The sequence below is a fragment of the Meriones unguiculatus genome, chromosome 14, assembly GCF_030254825.1.
Source record: "Meriones unguiculatus strain TT.TT164.6M chromosome 14, Bangor_MerUng_6.1, whole genome shotgun sequence".
In the NCBI taxonomy this organism is placed as follows: domain Eukaryota; kingdom Metazoa; phylum Chordata; class Mammalia; order Rodentia; family Muridae; genus Meriones; species Meriones unguiculatus.
In genome coordinates, this window is record NC_083361.1 from 37,784,808 (window position 1) to 37,802,926 (window position 18,119).

Consider the following 18,119-nt stretch of genomic DNA (forward strand, 5'->3'; position numbering starts at 1 on the left):
CTATAACACAGAACCATATGCCAAGCTTTTTGTTATTTCTCAGTTTCCACAATTTTGCAAAGCCCATGACGGGGCAAAAGGATCAACTGCTCAGTCACTTATTAATTTTGATTTTCCTCTTAGAATCTGCTTACATGCTCTCTTTTCTCAGACCTCCTGTTTTTGTTTTTGTAGGTTTTTTATTTGTTTGTTTTTCTCTATCCTCAGTTATGAGGAAGATGTTTCTATACCAGACACACTTCCTTTACCTCTTTTCATGGCTGATACTGAAATTCTCTCTCTCTCTCTCTCTCTCTCTCTCCCCTTCCCCTCTCTGCAAAGAAGACAAAGATAGACAGCACCACTACAACATTTATTGCCTGCCCCACCCCAAGGACAGTAAATAATGAAGCATCTGTTGCCTGTTACATTTCCAATGTTTTCTTCCAGAGGTCTCTTGTTACTTCAGTGCAGCCTATGACTACTGCAGAAGAGAAATGCTGCCCAGCTACAAAGGAGGCTGTTTGGGACAAACTCTACATCTGTGGGATTACTTGGCACTGGTGTTGGCTGGCAGGGTTGTGAGAAAGCACACCTTTTCACTCTTTCTTCTCTACTTGCTGTGTGAGGCCTCCAAACCCAATGCCTGTGGGGCCAAAATTTTTGGCATAGCAAACTGTGAAACAGAAGATGAAATAAAATATATTGATTAGCATTGCTATTTTAGGTCCTGCCTGAATATCATCCTTTTACTTGCCAGTGGTAGCCTTTTGATAAATTTAACTTTTAAAGAAACAAAGCTGTACTTAGATTTGCTAATAATCTTTGTTTATATCTTTGCACTTCACAGTTTTACTGACACTTTCTCGTAAAATAGTACACATAAGCCAGCTGGAATTGCCTGCCCAGCCTTCCACCCTGCTGCTGCCCAGTCTTCAGTCCTGCCATACCTGCCAGGCACTCAGAAGTGCTTGCAGTTCCTGTAATGTCCCTCCTAGGAGGTTGCTCCAGGTTGTTCCTGGAATGACCCTTCCCAAGCCTTCATCACTCCTTAAGCCTAGAAGACTATGTCTTCTAGAAATCCTCCCCACTGGTTCCTTTCCTCTATGGAAAGCCTATATCTCTTATGCCTATCAGACAGCAAGTGAATTCGTGTCCTGTGTCACCATGGGGAAAGCTTTGGCAATCTGTTAGTTTTACAAACCTGCCTTGAACTTGCTGTTTATTTGCTTCTGCCTTTCAGGGGTGGGGATTGCAGGTGTGTGCTTCCACATTAGCAATCCCTTTTTCATTCCCCCTCCACATACTCCCTTCTTCTCCCTCTCCACTACAAGCATCTAAAGCTTTTTGAACACCATCATCAGATGATGACATTGCTCTGAGCTGCAGAATAGGGATGGGATGCTGCAGGGTGGAGGACCTACTGCTCCCTAGTGTGTCCTTTCTTTTCTTGGTGTCAGGAGGGAACTGGGCTTCGACAGCTACACAGGACCAGGATTATGGAAGCAGCTGAGGGGCAGAGCTGCAGGGCAGGACACAAGACAGTTCTGTCCCGTGGTTGCCAAGTGACTTGCAACATCAGAAGCCAACATCAGGAATAGAGGGAGGCATACAGATGAGGCTAGGGTGATCTTCCCCTCAGCCAGGCACTGGTATCCGCCTCCCACAAGAGAGATGTTTGCGTTTTCAGAAAGGACTATAATGCTTTGTCTAGGCCTAAGACAGGACACCATTCTTCCTCATCTCTCTTCAAGTTAGCTGTGCTCCTGAACCTCCTGAGCATCTGCAAACTTCCAATGGGGAAGCCCAGAGCTGAGGCCAGTGGCTGCACCATTTCCCTTGGGCAGTTTCGCTTCCTTCCAAGAGCTCAGTCTGCCAAGCTGAGGACCCTGGCTCCTGGCAGACACAGGCAGGCCTCTAAGCACAGCTTCACTGTCCCTTGGATCCTTGGGAAAACAAGCTTCAAGTAAGTCTGTGCAACCACTTACCTTTGCAATAAAGCTCCCCATCCTTGTCAGTGACGTTTGTGGACTCCAGACTCTTCCCACAGATGGCACAGCGGAAGCAGGTCTTATGCCAAGGCTGGGAGTCACAAGAGGGTTATTTATCAGGGGGGCAAACATCACCTTGTAGTTCCACTTCAAGTCCACTGACTAGCAGCACATAAAGCAATGCCATTACCTTGGCCTTTCTCTTATGTAAGAGAGCCCTCAACTAATAATGGCAGGGTTTCAAGAAAATAAGATGCAATGGCACTTCTTAGAACTCTAATAGATTTATAATGATTTGCACGTATGTTTATCTTCAGAATAAACTCAGCAGAAAAGGGCTTCCCCAGAGTGACAATATCCAGGGGACAAACTACTCAAGAAAGGCTAGTGGTGGTGGTTATACTGCATACAAAGTTCAAGAAGGTAAAAGATGAGGAAGTAGGCAATTATCCAGGCAAACCAGCCTTGTTTCCACTCTCTGAAACTATGATGCCACAGAGGTGCCAGGCTTAGCTTTCAAAAAGCCACCTCTCTTTTGCACATCATTGTCTTCCAAGCACAGCCTGTTGGTTTTGGTATTCCTACAAATGGCTGATCTATGTGTGGGCACAGCCCTAAGTTTCAAGTTAGATTCCTTCAAGGCTCCTCCTCTCCATATTTAAAACATTTTTGCTTTGCCTGGGTCCAGTTCCCTTTGGTGAACTTTTAAAACAGAATTATCAGCACATTGCACATTTCTGTGTACACTTGATGACTTTCCCATGAGCCAGGACACATACAAGTAAAATTGTGTGGTTGCAGAATCAGATTGAGTTATTCAAGGGTGATGGGTTTCCAGAGCTGACACCTCTAGAGGGATTTCACACACAATTATGGAAGGCAGAAGAGGCACTTATGCACTTTTGAATCCTGCATGCCTCCCCCCCCCCAATACATTAATTCTTATTGTAACAAACTGCACTAGTTGTAGTCAAAGGGCACTTTGTAGTCAAAGGTAACAGTCACAAAATTGGGAAATGGAGGTCAAGTGTGGTTTCTAACCACATGGGAGCTGAGGAGGATGAAGGGTCTGACCTCCACCCACAGTCCCCGTGTTCCTTTCTCCCAGTGGAGATGGGAATCTGCTATCTGGCTCACCGGACGTCCTCACCTTGCCACCTCCCATAACCTTCTCAGCAGCGTAGACCGACTTCCCGCACCGTGGGCACTTCTCTGATTCTCCAAACTTTGCAGAGAACTTGGAAGGGTTGCTCGTGGTGGCTGCGCGTGCCGGCTTTGGGGATCTGGTAGACACATATATGAAGACTTACCTTGGCACACACTGTGAACATTGTCTCTCACATGACTTACCTCACTCCACTGTGCCTCTTTCTCTTCATTGGGAAAATGGGGGTAATCACAGGGCCTGGCTCAGTTGTTGAGAGGGTTAAGTATGATGATTGTGTTAAACCACTTTATCCAGCACCTGTTAGTGTGGACTGGCAAAAGCATGTTAACTCTAAAGGTTTTATGCCTTTGCTGTCACAACTAAGTGAGAGTTCTATGCACATTCATGTATCATTATGGTTGTGCTATTATTGATTTGTTTTTCTTTTTTCTTTCAGATTTTTCTGTACTGTTATGAAGCCAGATGATTTTCTGAGTGATAAAAACTGTAGGAGATTCATCCACGCCTTGTTATTACAATTTACCCCTTGTCATTCTTCCCAAAGTCGCCTGTCCTCTCAAGAGCAATATCCAAACTAGAGGCCAAGACTCAGCTCCTTGCATTTTTAGGCTTTGATGCTCCTTTACACTTGGTATCTCCTAGACCTTACCAGTGTTTGAAGTGGATATGTATAGTGGGAAAAGAGACAGAACCAAACAGTAATAAGACTAGGCATCTCCTGCTGGTGGAGCTGGGAAGAAACCCAGGTTTCTTTGAGAGGGCTTTTCACTCTTTTCCCAATGGCAGAAAGCAGGCCTTAAATAAGGCAAGTCAGAGTGTGCAGTTGGCAGCACCTCCTTGTCTGTAACAAAAGGTCTTCTGCTGGGATGGAGAATAACAAGAAAGGCCCCTAGTTAACATGTGAGCGCACATCCCTCAACTGTCCAGGCTCTGTGGTGGATGACTTTCTTCTTAGGGGACCAAATGACAAACTGCTCTCTGATGGACTTGCTCAGTTCAGCTAGTCTTTCTGGCCAATCACCACAGGGCTGAGTCCAGACAGATACCAGATGGCCAGACAGCAGCTGCGGACAAGCCACCATCAGACTGCTTTCAGTTCTGGCTCAGGGTCAGTGGTGATCAACAGTGAAACCAGGGGAGCAGACTGAGATGGCAGTGGCCGCTGTGATTTCCCACACTTTTAGGATTGTGATGGGCACTGTGTGGGCAGCAGGCAGCCAGGGAAACCCACGGAACCATCATCCTCACACCCTCCCCGGAGCATTGCAGATGTTGCTCTTTTTACAACCTAGGAAAGAAATCTTTAATGACAAGCACGCAGAGAATGACCATTGCTTTCCTGCCACATTTATATGATTTACACAGAAGCTCTGGAAGGGGAAGAAAAGAGAGTTCACACAGTTCACAAAGGTCAAATAATGTAACATCTGCACATTCTTGGTTTTCTCTTGACGTGCAAACCGAGGACCATCATGTAAAAGTAATTGCCCTTTAGAAAGGTGGATAATTTAAAGAAAGTCTTCAGAGACAATGCATTGTTAGGACCTTGGTCGGTGTGAATATTCCTATTGTTGGCAAGTCAACAATGGAGTCCATTCTCCCACTTCCAGAAAATGTTGCTATGGGAACAGAATGAACTGTCTCAATAATTGGAGATGAGCAGAGAAGAAAGAAGCACAGCAGTAACTTACTGTTGGAACTGCAGGCCGAGGTGCTCGCCAGTGTCGGTGCTGAGGCAGCCGGCGCCTTGTCCAAACCCGATCCCCTTGGGGCCGTACCTGCGCCCGTAGCAAACCTTGCAGTAGATCTCTGACTCATGAGCTGCCACAGTGGTGCTGTCCAGAGCCTTCCTGCAGGCCACTGCAGAAGAAAGAAAGAGTCAGGCTCAACCTCTCTCCATCTCTCTGTTCTGCACCTGATGCCCCCGGCCAAGGACATGGCTATGATTACTGGCATACGTAGAGCATCTGTCCCGAGTCACTCCCAAGAGAGTCCTGATTTTGCAGATAGGGAAAGGGGCTCAGAGAAGAGAAGTGGTATGTTTGGTATACCCAGCTGGAAGAGGATATACCTCTTGCAGTCAGCACTGCAACCAAGTACCCAGTCTTGGGCTGATTAGCAACAGTGTTCCTGACCAACTAATGAATCATGCTGAATGGCATCAGGGAAGTCTGGGCTGGTGGCCAAGGTGTCTGTTTATTGGTTTGTGGTTTTGTGAGACAGGGTTTCTTTGTGTAGCCTTGGTGTCCTAGAACTAGCTCGGTAGACCAGACTGGCTTCAAACTCAGAGATACTCCTGCCTCTGCTTCTACCCACCAAGTGCTGGGATTAAAGGCATGTGCCATCACTGCCCTTCATCAAAGTTGTGGACGAGCACTTCAATATTGTGTCTGGTTCTGGAATCACGGATGGGACAGAAGGGACACGGTGGCTCACTGCTTCCCTTAGTCTCCCATTGGCTCGAGCTGCCTTGCTACTATATACTACTCACCTCATGTCATTTGTCTCCAAAAATAAGGTAACTTAATCAAAAGACAAAGTTTACAAAAAGTTTTGTTTTTCAAACTTGAAAAAGCTCTGTGCATGCATACCTGCGTACCTGCATGTGTATGGGGATGGGGATGGGGATTTAAACCAGGGCCTTAGTCATACCAACCAAGCTACTTATTGCTGAGTTGCACAAGCAATCCTGAGGGTGGAACTTTAAAAGATGTAAATTAAACTGTCAAATCATCTTATAATATTTAATAATACACACCAAAAATTTGGAGATGCTATTTATTCATAATCTAACACAAACTCAGGGATCCCATTCTTCCTTTGCATCCTACCCACAACCACTCCCTTTTGGGACAGCTGATTGTAGCTAGCTTCCCCGAACAGATCATGCTCACTTAGGTCTGTTCTGGGCCCTTAGCAGGAAGCTCTTGTTTGGTCCCTGACAAGGAGACTACAGCATGAAAACAGTCTCAGAACAGAGTCTATTAACTACCATAATGCTAAGGCAGTGTAGAGTGTAGTTTCCACAACTTAACAAAACATTGTAGTGCTTTACAATCACCATAATTGCGTGTTTATACTGGTAATCTTTAAATGAGAGCATAACCTCAGAAATAATAAGACATGCCCATTCAATTTATGTGTTTCTTAAAAAAAAAAAAAAAAAGAAGAAGAAGAAAAGCAGTTGCACCCAGTAATCTGTATAAGCGATCTGACGTAAATGAAGGTTAACATGCCTTTCTGGAGTGGTGTTTTGTTGTTAAAAAAGAAGGTAATTGGAACAGGCATAAAAGAAGAAGCTGAGGTTATGAATGAAGTAGAATGGGCCAGAGGCTAATGGCTGTGGAGCTTAGAAGACAGGAGTATGGGAGAGAATTTATTCAAGTGTCTAAGGTTAAAAATCATTTGCTCCTCAATGGGAGAGGATGCACCTAGTCCTGCAGAGACTTAATGTGCCAGGAAGGGTGGTAGCCATGGAGGACCTCCCCGATCTCTGAGGATAAAAAGAGGGGAGAGTAGAGTAAGGGGTCTGCGAGGGGGAGACTGCAAGGCGAGGATGGGGGCTACAATCAGGATATAAAGTGAATAAATAAAATTTTTTAACTCTTGGCTAAAAACAAAACAAAAACAAATTAAGTAATTGAGAGAGTGTCCAATAGCACAAGAAACCTTAAAACGCTTTGAAGAAAGAACACAATTTTGGGAGCTGTAGTGATGGCTCAGAAGTAAAGAGCACTGGCTGCTCTTCCGAAGGTCCTGAACTCAATTCCCAGCAACCACATGGTGGCTGATAACCATCTATAGTGAGATCCGGTGCCCTCTTCTGGCCTTCTGGCTCACATACAGGTAGAATACTATATAAATAATAAATAAATCTTTGGGGGGAAGGAAAAAGAACAAAATTTTATTTGAAGAATAATTTAGGGGAAACGCCTTACCCTGGGCATAGGAGGCAGACACCCGTGTTGGCCTCAGTTAGCACCCTCCAGAGTTGCTCACACATCTGCTGATGGGTTACGTGCTGAGTTCCAGATATTAAGACAGTCTACCTTAATATCTCCAGACCATAACAGAGGGCCCGGTGCTGCAAAAGTCTGGTGAATGACTGGCTGAGTGGATTTACTATTTGTTAAATAGCAGTGACTTCCTCTGTTGCTCAGCTGTGAGCTCCAGAGCTGTCGCTGATCTCAGTTCCTATGACTTAGTTCTCACTCTCAGCTCACCATGACACCTTGTGAAGAATACCTCACAAGTCCTGGCCAATTCTGGCTTCCAAAGAGCTTTTTATTAAAAAAGTTATTATACTTTATTCAGTGTGTGTGTGTGTGTGTGTGTGTGTGTGTGTGTGTGTGTGTGATAGCATGTGAGTGGAAGTCAGAGGATAACCTGCAGGAAATGTTTCTTTCCCTCTTCCGTAGGAGTCCCAGGAATTGAACTCAGGTCATCTTGCTGGCCCCGAAGAGCTTTTGTACACAGCAGTAGAGAACTGTGCTATCCAGTACCATGCCAGCCGGCCATGTGTGATATGCTTATAGGTTCACAAAATCATACCCAACTTCAAACAGTGCAAACACTAAGAAAATGTAAAATATCTCATGAGTAATGAGACGTACCGATTGGACCTGTGTCTCATACATATTGTGTTCAATGAGATATTTCAAAAATGATTTTACCTAGTCTCTTATTGGTATACTTTACATGATGAAGAGTTCTGTGGAATGTTACACTCTGGTTTGTGTGATGAAGAGTTCTGTGGAATGTTACATGTATGCTTTACATGATGAAGAGTTCTGTGGAATGTTACAATCTGGTTTGTGTGATGAAGAGTTCTGTGGAATGTTACATGTATGGTTTGTGTGATGAAGAGTTCCGTGGAATGCTACATGTATGCTTTACATGCATTTCTTCTGGATAGACTAAAATGGAAGGCTCAATCAGCTCTGGAATTTATCTAGAAGTCAGAACAACACCGGTAGGGTAAACTGGGGTCGAGCTGCCCGCTTGGCCCTCTTTCCTGCCAGCAGAAGTTTGGCTGGAGTCTAGCAAATTTCATGGAGAAAATATATAGAGGCGTTCCTCTCTCCAGAGGCCCCTGTCCACACAATTGAAGCCCGTTCTCTGAGCTCTCATCCAACTCATGAGCTGGGTCAAATGGGATATGCTACCAAGTGCTCAGGAAAACTCTTCTGTGGCCCTACTGAGCACAGCCAGAGTCTTCCACTGGGAAGGCAAAACAACCCCCAGTGGGAAACTTCCATGTCTGTCCTACACAGACATCAACATTAAATAATAAAAGAAAGACAAAGCCTGGAAGACTGGATTTCCAGGTGTGGGACCCCAGTTTTCTCCTATAACCAACCATGCTCATCTTGTGGATAGAGAAACTGAAACCCACCATGGTAAAACAACTTCCCAAGTTACACAGTCAATGGAAAAGCCTAGACTCAAAGCTTACTTCTTGTCTAAGTCCAATATTCTTTCTAAATTCTATTCACTTTAAAGAACACTGACTATTTTTAGAGAAACACCAAAGGCTGTGGAATGGAGAGTAAGTTCTAGATAATCATAAATGAACAATGGTGACTATGAGGGATGTAGAAGATGACTTTAAAAATATTGACCATCATTAAAACCAAAAGCATCAGTGATTTTGTCAACTTAATCACCCAGAAGAGCCCACTTTTTCCCCTATAAATATGTTTGCTGAGGAGGGGAGGAACCAAGAAACCGCAACTGAGAAAATAACATGTCACTGTTTCTACAGATACAATTGGAGTTACAACTCAGCCCTCACATTTGAAACTTGAGCACTGAAATTCTGTTTGCAACCACTAGGGTGGGGCGTGAGGGTGAGAACTGATAGAGCTAGGTAGCCGATAAAAGCTAACCTATGAGCCATTGCTTTAGCCTAGAAGCAGAGAAGGTGAGTAGCCATCTCAAAGCCATGGCCCATTTCTCCCAGAAAAGGACTACGTGCTAGGAAACTGCAGAAAGTGATGTCAAGGAGCACTGGAGTAGGATTCTCAAAGTGCAGGATGTAGCCCTCACTCTGATGCAGGTACATGCCACATGGAGTTAGAGATGAGAAATGACTTCACCAAAGCCATGCAACAGACCCTCAGGAAGATCACATTAGCGCAGAGCTCCCTCAGTTTGGGCATTTGCAGATCTGCCTGGCACCTGATGGTAAAAAAGTTCCTTTATGAAGTTCTGATGCCTAAGCCTGAAACGTACAGAAATGTCATGTGCTGCCCAAGGCCTGACCTCAGTCCTTAGGAAGACCAGCCACGGCTGGCATAAGTGACAGCAGACCAGGGCCACACAAAGCCAAATCTAGTTTGGCTCCAGACAACTGCTAGTTTCCTTTCTCTGCCAAGTCATACTTTGCGAATATCTCAGAGATCAGGGCCAGGCCCACTTGTCCACACTTTGAGCTTGATGAAAGCACCTCTAAGTTGGTGCATGGCTGAGAAAGTGCTCAAGGGAGCACTGTTCTTCGAGTAGAGTCCACAGGCAGTGCTTCTCACAGCTTCCTGATCAAGCTCCTTCATGCTGCCACACTGTGAGAAACACTGACAGGCAGTATTAGGATTACGTGAGAACTCAGACCCCGCCGCCACCCCTGAGGCACCAGTGTCCCCTCCTAGGGGTATGTCCAACTCACTGCAGTGGAAACAGGTCTTGTGGAAACTCCTCCCATTGCACTGGATTTCTTCTGCATGGTAAACCGTCTTTTCACAGGCTCCGCATTTTGCACCTCCACCCCAGTTCGGCATGGTGAAGACTCTGGCCAAGGTCAATCTAAGAAGGTATCAAGCAAATACGTCAGGTTTAGGTGACATTAAGGGTAAACTGACCTAGAAGTATGGTGATCTGAGGACCAAGGGACAGCCTGATTCATTCGTTCACTCATTCATTCACTCACTCAGCAAATGGCTACCTTCTACAAATAGCTCTGACACTGGAGGTCTTGAGAAATCCATTTGTTGAGTCAGCTTAGTTAAATTTCAGCAATATCTGTCCCTATGTATCTCCCAGGGTTCCTGGATGGAACAGATCAATAGTCTCATGTACATAAAATTGTATGCCAATACTATTTTTTGTTATCTAAAGCTTGAAAGTTATCTCATTGGAAGTAGGCTTAGCTTCTGAACATGTTGTGTTCTTGTCTGACTCAGATCTCCCCAGCCCATCTCAGATCTGGATACACTGAGGTTCTGGTTTGGAATACCTCAGAGCAGGCAGTATTGATGCTGTAAATAGTGGTTTACAGTTTTAGCTTATCCAGCTGGCAAAAATATGTACATTCTCTTGCTGAGTGTTGCTCCTCATGTCTGTCACTGAGGAATGCCATTGCTGGCCTTATAGTTCGGCACTGTAGCAGTTCAGCAATCCGGGAAGATAGACTGTGCTCTCAGCTGCCCTCAGCATGCTATGAGCATGTAAAGGAGCTGCAGAATTTTTTCCTACCTCATCTCATCCCCCACATTTTTCTCAGGGTGTCACAGTGTCGTTTAGGGCACCAGATGATTCAGTGTGTGGGAAGGGACTTAAGAACTCAGGGGGCTCATGAGAGACGGTGCTGGCCTGTTCCCATGCACCTTTGAGACACATTCTGCCTACAGCCACATCTCTCTTCCCCCAGCTTTTCACTGGAGGATGATGTTTAAGAACTGCTAATAAAGAGCAAGCCACAGTTTTCATGAACCCAGGATCCTTTGGCTTTTTGGAAGCTTGATGCATCATGATATCACGGACAGTAAGCACTATCAGGTCACTCTAAGAGCTGTCCTGGCCTTCCCTCAGTCGCGATTAGCACTAAGCCCTCTTGGGTCAGCTCTCCCGGTTGAGTCTCACAGTCTCATAACAAGGATGGTTTTTCCTTAGAAACAAAAAGTAAACAGAAAACATACCACTGAACCTGACACTGGGCTGAAGGGACTGTCCCTATCTGAGCATCCCCTGAAATGCCTTTCCCTTCAGAGGTCATCTTGAACAGCCCATGCTTCCTCTCGGTCTTCTCTGTTTATTTAGAAAAATGTTGGGAAACAACTTCAAAACAAAGAAACATTTTGTAGAACTTTCTCTTCTGTCATTCATTTTATTGAGTGGAATGAAAATGTAAAATCAGTTCTGCATTCATTCATTCACTCACTCACTCACTCACTCACTCACTCACTCACCAAGTGCTTACTACCTGCCTGTCTGGTACACTGTACTGAGTACCAAATAGTGGATCAAGGCAAGAACATAGAAGAATGAGTGACTTGTGTCCCCGGCACTGAGAAGCCTATATTCCAGTGAGGAAAGCAGACAGGAACCAGAACACCATGGACCAGAGTGCTCTGGTAACTAAGACAAGAGAACAGCAGTGAGCTGCAGGTCACAGAAGAGACCATATTCAGACAGTTTTTAAAGGAGAGCAGGAGTCCAGGAGTCTAACATATACCAAAAAAAAAAAAATGTGGGGGAACATTTCAGGAAGATTAAAGAAGTAAACAAAAGGGCGTAATAACTTCATATCTCAAGAAAACAGCCTAAATAGTTCTACTGGATTCCATTCAAACTATAAATTTGCGTTAGAATGAATTTTGCAAATTGTTTAGCATATTCATTTTATGGCTACATTAAAAGCAAACATCTAAGGTTAATTCTTAGCTAATTTCTTATTCCCAGTTTTGTCCTTCCCTTATAAAAGATAATACAATTTTCAGAAAAGAGTGGAATCCCATAATTTTGTTTATGGTCATTTTGATCTTGAGTTTCAACATAATATAAACAGGAGAAACATAATATATTTCCATCTGAGAACACGACAGTGACTCTTGTGGAATTAATGATGTGGAAACTTCTAGTGAAAACAACCTTGGGTCAGATTTCTCATTTCATATTGTCAGTAATTTCATCGGCATGCCCAGAAAGTTTAATGGGAGAGCATAGGTGTGTGTGTGTGTGTTTGTATGTGTGTGCATGTGTGTGCATGCATGTGTGTATGCATGTATGTATATCCTAAGCATACTTTTCAAAATGAGGATAAGATTACATATAATATCTCCTTATCACCTAATGCATCTCAACAACCTCATTTGAAAGTGATCATAACTCTATGCCTTACATATATCAGGATTCAAAACCCAAAAATTTGCCAAAAAAACACACAAAAATTTGCCTAATATCTGTGCATTCCTTCCTGAGGCAGGGAACACAGCAGTGGAAACTCTGCAAGGAAAGTCTTTGGTTTCCTCTTCCAGTGCTCACAGGCCAGAAAGTGTGGGTTCTGACTGTCATTTATCATTTGAACTCGCAGAAAATAAGCGTGAACATTGTCTTGTGCACAGGACCATTGTGAAGGTCATGGAAATGTGGTGGAAATTTATAGCAGTATCGAGCTGTTTGTTTTCTTTATTGCAGGTTAGTCAAACACTACCACTGTGCTAAGTAAGTCACTGAAATTTGAAAGTACATTTCGGTCCTGGCTTGCAAATAGCCTTTTTGGCTTCTGCATTGCTTTGGAATAGCTGTGTTTCAACACCCAGAGCTGGGCTCAGGATGAGTATTTGCTTTGGCACAGTACCAAGAGATGGGCCATTTGTTTATCAGTGTTGCTTGGGACTGTCAAGGGTCATTGGAGGTGGGACACCAAATATAGGCTTGACTGTCAGTCAGTGCTATTTATCATCTGGGTCACCATCATACCACCTGGCACTACTTTCTGGGATAATCCCTGAAGTTGCTGTTATCATAGTCAGGGTTGAAAAGGAAGACAAAAATTTATAAGGATGAGGTTAAAGGTGAGGCCTACCATACCAGCTGGGACCATATTGGACAGTCTTGGCTATCCTGAGCCCACTGAGAAATGGCCTTGGATGAGCTTCTTAATAATGGTACTATGAAAGAAAATTGCCACTATGTGGGAAATCTTGACAGTGATCTGGGCCTACGATCTAGTCCTCTCTACCCCCTGAAAGCTGTGTGGTCCAGGAAAACCATTAACCTCTTTGACCTTCAGTATCCTTTCCAAAATGAGTGCCCTTTAGCACCTGTTCAGAGAATTGCTTCTATTCAGGAGCTGCTACACTGTAACCTGTGTGGTACTCAGTTACAGAATGTAAGTTTTCAGTGATTCTGCCACCACTCTAAACTGTCATGTCTGGACTGAATGTTCTAACCCTTCCAGGCAAATGCTGTTGAGACCAACTTTTTAGGTGGGGAAAACACGCACTTAAGAAATTTACATCCCTGTTCTAGATCACATAGTTAGGCTGGAACTCCACTTGACTCCAGAGCTGCATTCCCGTGCTAATGCCAGCCACTGTTCATGTTTACAGCAATACATTTCATATATTATATTTGATATATATTTACAACAGTCCAACACAGTAAATTGTGTTGTTTCTAAGTTGGTGATGAGAAAACTATCCAGAAAGCTAGATAGATAGAGTTTGACCAAGATCACAGAGCCAGCAAATGGGACAACTGCATTTCAGAGGCTAGTTAACTTGACCCTTAAGTAAGCTTCTACAGAAACATATCTTACAGGAGACACATGAGTGAGCACTTCCAGTGACCATGTGTCTCATCTGGTGGGAAATGAGATCTGACAACTCCAACACCTTTTCATGGAGCACAGAGAGCACTCATGAAAGGAGTCCTGGGGACTTCAGCTTGTTAACATAAGGGTCCTCCCAGGAATCAATGGTGTTCAAACATGGGCTCCTCTAGAGCTGGAAGTCTCTTTACCTGTTGACTTCCATCACCTGTGGGGATGAACACCTAAGTGGCTGCAATGCAGCAATGCATCTTCTAAAGTCCTTCAAGCCCCGAGACCAACTCAAGGACCTGAACAATCGAAGCCTCTCTATGAAAATGTTGCTCATCTGTGGCTCCCTCTCAAGTGCCATCTCTTCTCTTAATTCAGCAAAGCTGACAACAAAGTGTGAAAAGGCCCAGGCTTTGGAAAGAACCAAAGCCACATTCAGAACACTAACAGTCTGATCTGGCGGACATGGCTTAGACTCCTGAGTAGAGCCCAGTGCATGTCAAAACGAGCAGGTTTGTCCCAGAAGGCTGAAGGTAATACTAGTTCATGCACTGCGTATACATTCTTGGTGCACAGAGGAATGATGTTTTGTTGCCTTTATGTTATTATGATGGCAGGATTTGCTGTACAGTTTTTAAATCTATTTTTTCAAAACAAGCAAAGCTCTCTTTTTTTCCTCTCCATGGATCTTCATTTCAGACCACAACTCAATTGTTCCTCAGTCTTTAGAATCATGGCCACCCATTTGTGGCCAGCACAGGCAGGGTCGGCACCCATCTCAGGCAGCCTGTACATTGGCTGGGTTGCCCTCAGGCCTGCCCTGCCTCTCTGAAGGCCTCACTGAGCTTGCCTTGCCAATCACTGTGGCTCTGAAGGGAAGCATACCCACAGAGTCCCTGAGGCTGATGGGAGGCACATGGATTTCGCTCTGAGAGTAGGAGTCATGGGCAGCATGTGGCTTCCTCCTGAGCTTTTTTTTTTCCTCCTGATCTCATGAACCAGGTATACATGAAATCCCTCCACCACCACCTTTCACAAAACCTTGAAAGCACTCAGTCCTTAGAAATAACTATGAATGTTGGCTCTCAGGCACAGTGGACATGTGATTAGAGAGACTGAAGCACACAGTTGCAGTACCCTGCTCTGAATTTATTTCTGTAGTATCGCTGACTTCCGCTCTTGGAAGCCGTTATTGGCTCTGCTTTGACCTTTGTGCTTTAAAGACCACATTGTACCCTGATCACACCCTGGCTCTGCTGCCTTCTGGCCATGTGGCCCTGTGTGATGGCTGCAGTCCCTTAAACTTTAATCTCTTCTCCTAAAGAATGACTTTTCCAGGATGTTCTGAGACTCTAAATAAGCCCACACTTGCTCTGAGATGGCAAGCGAGTGTGTAAGCAGCATTAGATACTGATCATTGTGCTCAGCAATATCCCCAGTGGAGCTCTGCATGAGCCCTGTGCTTTACGGCTCCTAAATAAGCCCTGCATCCCTCGCTGCTTCCTTCCCTGGGACAGATGCTCCGTTTTCACCTATCAGGTTTCTCTTTGGAGATGACTACCAACCCTCCATGCAGTAAGTACTCACAGACACCTGGGCAGCAAACTTGTGCTTGGAAGGCTGCCTCCTGGAGTTGTATTTCCTGTGTACTATACTCCTAGGCCTGTATCCTTCCTCTTGACAAACACATCAATCACCTTTCACTACTGGCCAGTGTGTTAGCCACTCTGAGCACTGGACTGCTGTCATCATCTTGTACATCACCAGGCATCCTTTCTAACCCAGAGAAGGCCCTGTGCCCTTTCTGAAAGGCTTCATCTATGCATGCAATTGTATTAAACCTATAAAGTGCTTCCCTGAATCTTATGCAGTCCACACAAATCTCCTAGAGGCAAGTGGGCACCACTGCATTTTACAGTTCCAAAACTGAAAACTGGCAAGCTAAAGGATATTCAGAGCTATGATTTGAACCTATGATTCTGTTGACTTTGTTTTACTTTTCATGATTCCCCAGAGTTAGGGATTTGCATCTACCACGGTTCTGTCTCCACTTCCTGGGTGAGGCTCTTGGGTGCTGCTACTTGCTCCTCTTACCCTGCCCCACGCTGCCTCGCACCCTGCCCAGCTTCTCACCTTGTATGCTCTCTTGCCTCTGAGAGATATTTTATATGTCCAGGCAGGCACCAGGCCCTGGCTCAGCTATACCTCCTCCCAACTGTGGGGCTGCTGACACTGAGCACAAATGAGAGAAGTCGGAAGGGAGCCAAAGCCAAATCAGGAAAATCTCCACATTTTCTGGAAAATAAAACAGCTTTGCACACATTGTAATAAACTGGTTGAGTGATGGAGCGTTTAATAGTTGATATGGGTGTGGTAATTTCATACAGGCGACTATGAGATACCCCTGGTCCTTGTTTTATAAAACAAACAAACAGCATAGCATGCTCATCTTATATCCTTTCTCTTAACATTTAGTTCCCAAAGTAAGCTGAGGACACAGACTACCCACATTTCCCTACTCTTTTTCATGGCTTATGTCTCCATCTGCCCTAGCCCTGAGGTAGGAGGCATGCCATAGCATTATTAACTGGCATCACGTCACCCTGCAATTAGACAAGCCCTCCAATGGCACCCAGCTCTGCCATGGAGGGGTCATCACCCTGGATGAGGGCCAGAACAGAAATTAGAGGTGGCAGCTTTGATCTACACAGCATTTTCACCCAGGCCATTGCTTAAAACCACTTCTCATTCTCATTCACTGGATATTGAAAGGAAATCCTTGACTAAGACCTGAAGGAAATGCTGGCGGAATCACCCTCACCACAAGCAAGGGATTAATCTTCTCATCAAATGCGAGCGGTTAATGGATTTTCAGCATCAGTCTTTTTATATTTTTTGGACCAGTTTTGATTAATTTTAAATGAGTAAAAGCATGCCTGTGACTGAACACCTACTTTAAAGCCACAATCCTGAAATCTCATTCATCCAACCCACACCTTGAAAGCAACAAATATCTGAGGTGGGAAAGGTTCTCCTCTGTCCTATTGTGTCTGTGATGCCTGCTTTGTAACTGTGTAGTGCTTTGGGGAAACGGCACTATATTTGTATCAAACCCTCAAAGCATGAGAGACCAAGACCCCCAAGGGCAGGGACTTCCTTAGAGCCACTCCTCTGGATCTTAAGTGACAGTTCTGAGACAGCAGTTCCACTGTGTTGAACTCCGTCTTCCTCTTTTCTGCCATCTGACTCAAAGGACTGGGCCATGACGTTAAGACAATGACTTTGGACTCAGATTAATCCCTACTCTTTGCTCTTTCTGAGAGGTTCCCAATTTTTTTTTTGTTTGTTTTCATGATGCCAGAAAATCAAATCCAGACTTTCATAATGCTCCCCCTAACCCCCAATACTAATCATGCTTTCAGGAAGTTTAAAACAACTGCTAGATCCATGTGTGGATCAAGTAGATAACTTGACCCTCCTCATATATAGCCAGAGTGGGTGCTGAGACTCAGTTGTAAAATATACCACTACTCGGTAGGACTCCATATAGTGCCGTCTGGCCCCCCAATCAGTCAGCCACCCCAGCCCAAAGGTCTGTTTCCATCCGCTTACCTGCCTGTGTGGTCTCTGTCTGCTCAACTGAGTAAGGGGACTCTTGCCCTCTTTAAATATATAGAGGCTGTCACCAGCCTTGGCTTACTGAGAGAAGGGGGGGGGGGGTGAATAAGACATGAGTAACACAATTGCCAAAAATAGCCCATGACCAAAGGCTTTAGTTGTGTTCCCCCCTACGCCAGCCGGGAGCCTCTTGGAGAACAATATCAGTTGGGTTCTATTTTAATTGCCATTTGCCTAAGGCACCAAGGGATGCATTTGTGAAGCGTACAGTTTCTGACCAAAGACTTACATTTGGAAGAAGAGTTTTGTATTTTAAAGCATTTCTGAACACCCCGTCCCCTCCCCCAACCCTGCCTGTTCTGAAGACCAGAGCAGGGTACCTGCAAATGAATCATGAGCCATGCCTTGGAGCCCTCTGGAATTCTGAGACCCAGGTCACCGCACTTGTGAGAGGAACTCAGAGCTAAAATTAGAGTGACGGGGGTCTGGCACACACTTAGCTAATCTCCTCAAGGAGGCTTGCAAAGAGGTGGGGTTGATCAGCTGATCATCAGAGGCCTGTTTATCTAGTGGAGAAACGTTTTCTCTCAAGGTTTGAGTCACTTTATTGATTAATGGAATATTCTGTGGCTTAGACCAAGGCTTGTGGTAATTTCACAAAGATGGACGTAGCATTGCTTTAAATGAAATATGCTCCATCTGTGTTATCACAGAAAACAGCATAGCTCGTTCATCCAAGGCGCAAGGCAATGATGACTGCCCTGCAGGGTTAATGGCTCTTAAGAATACTTGCAGGATGGCAGCTTTTAAAGTTGTGTGTGTG

General features: G+C 44.7%; 1 protein-coding gene across 1 annotated transcript; it reads right to left on the reverse strand.

Moving 5' to 3' along the window:
- Nucleotides 1–332: 332 nt before the first annotated feature.
- On the reverse strand, nucleotides 333–17,307 carry Csrp3 (cysteine and glycine rich protein 3). Its single transcript, XM_021657183.2, has 6 exons — nucleotides 17,291–17,307; nucleotides 9,803–9,939; nucleotides 4,830–4,998; nucleotides 3,121–3,253; nucleotides 1,968–2,061; nucleotides 333–655 (listed from the first exon to the last, which is right to left on the reverse strand). The coding sequence occupies exons 2-6, from the start codon at nucleotides 9,912–9,914 to the stop codon at nucleotides 579–581; spliced, it is 585 nt and encodes a 194-aa protein (XP_021512858.1). The 5' UTR covers nucleotides 9,915–9,939; nucleotides 17,291–17,307; the 3' UTR covers nucleotides 333–578.
- Between the last annotated feature and the right edge of the window lie 812 nt (nucleotides 17,308–18,119).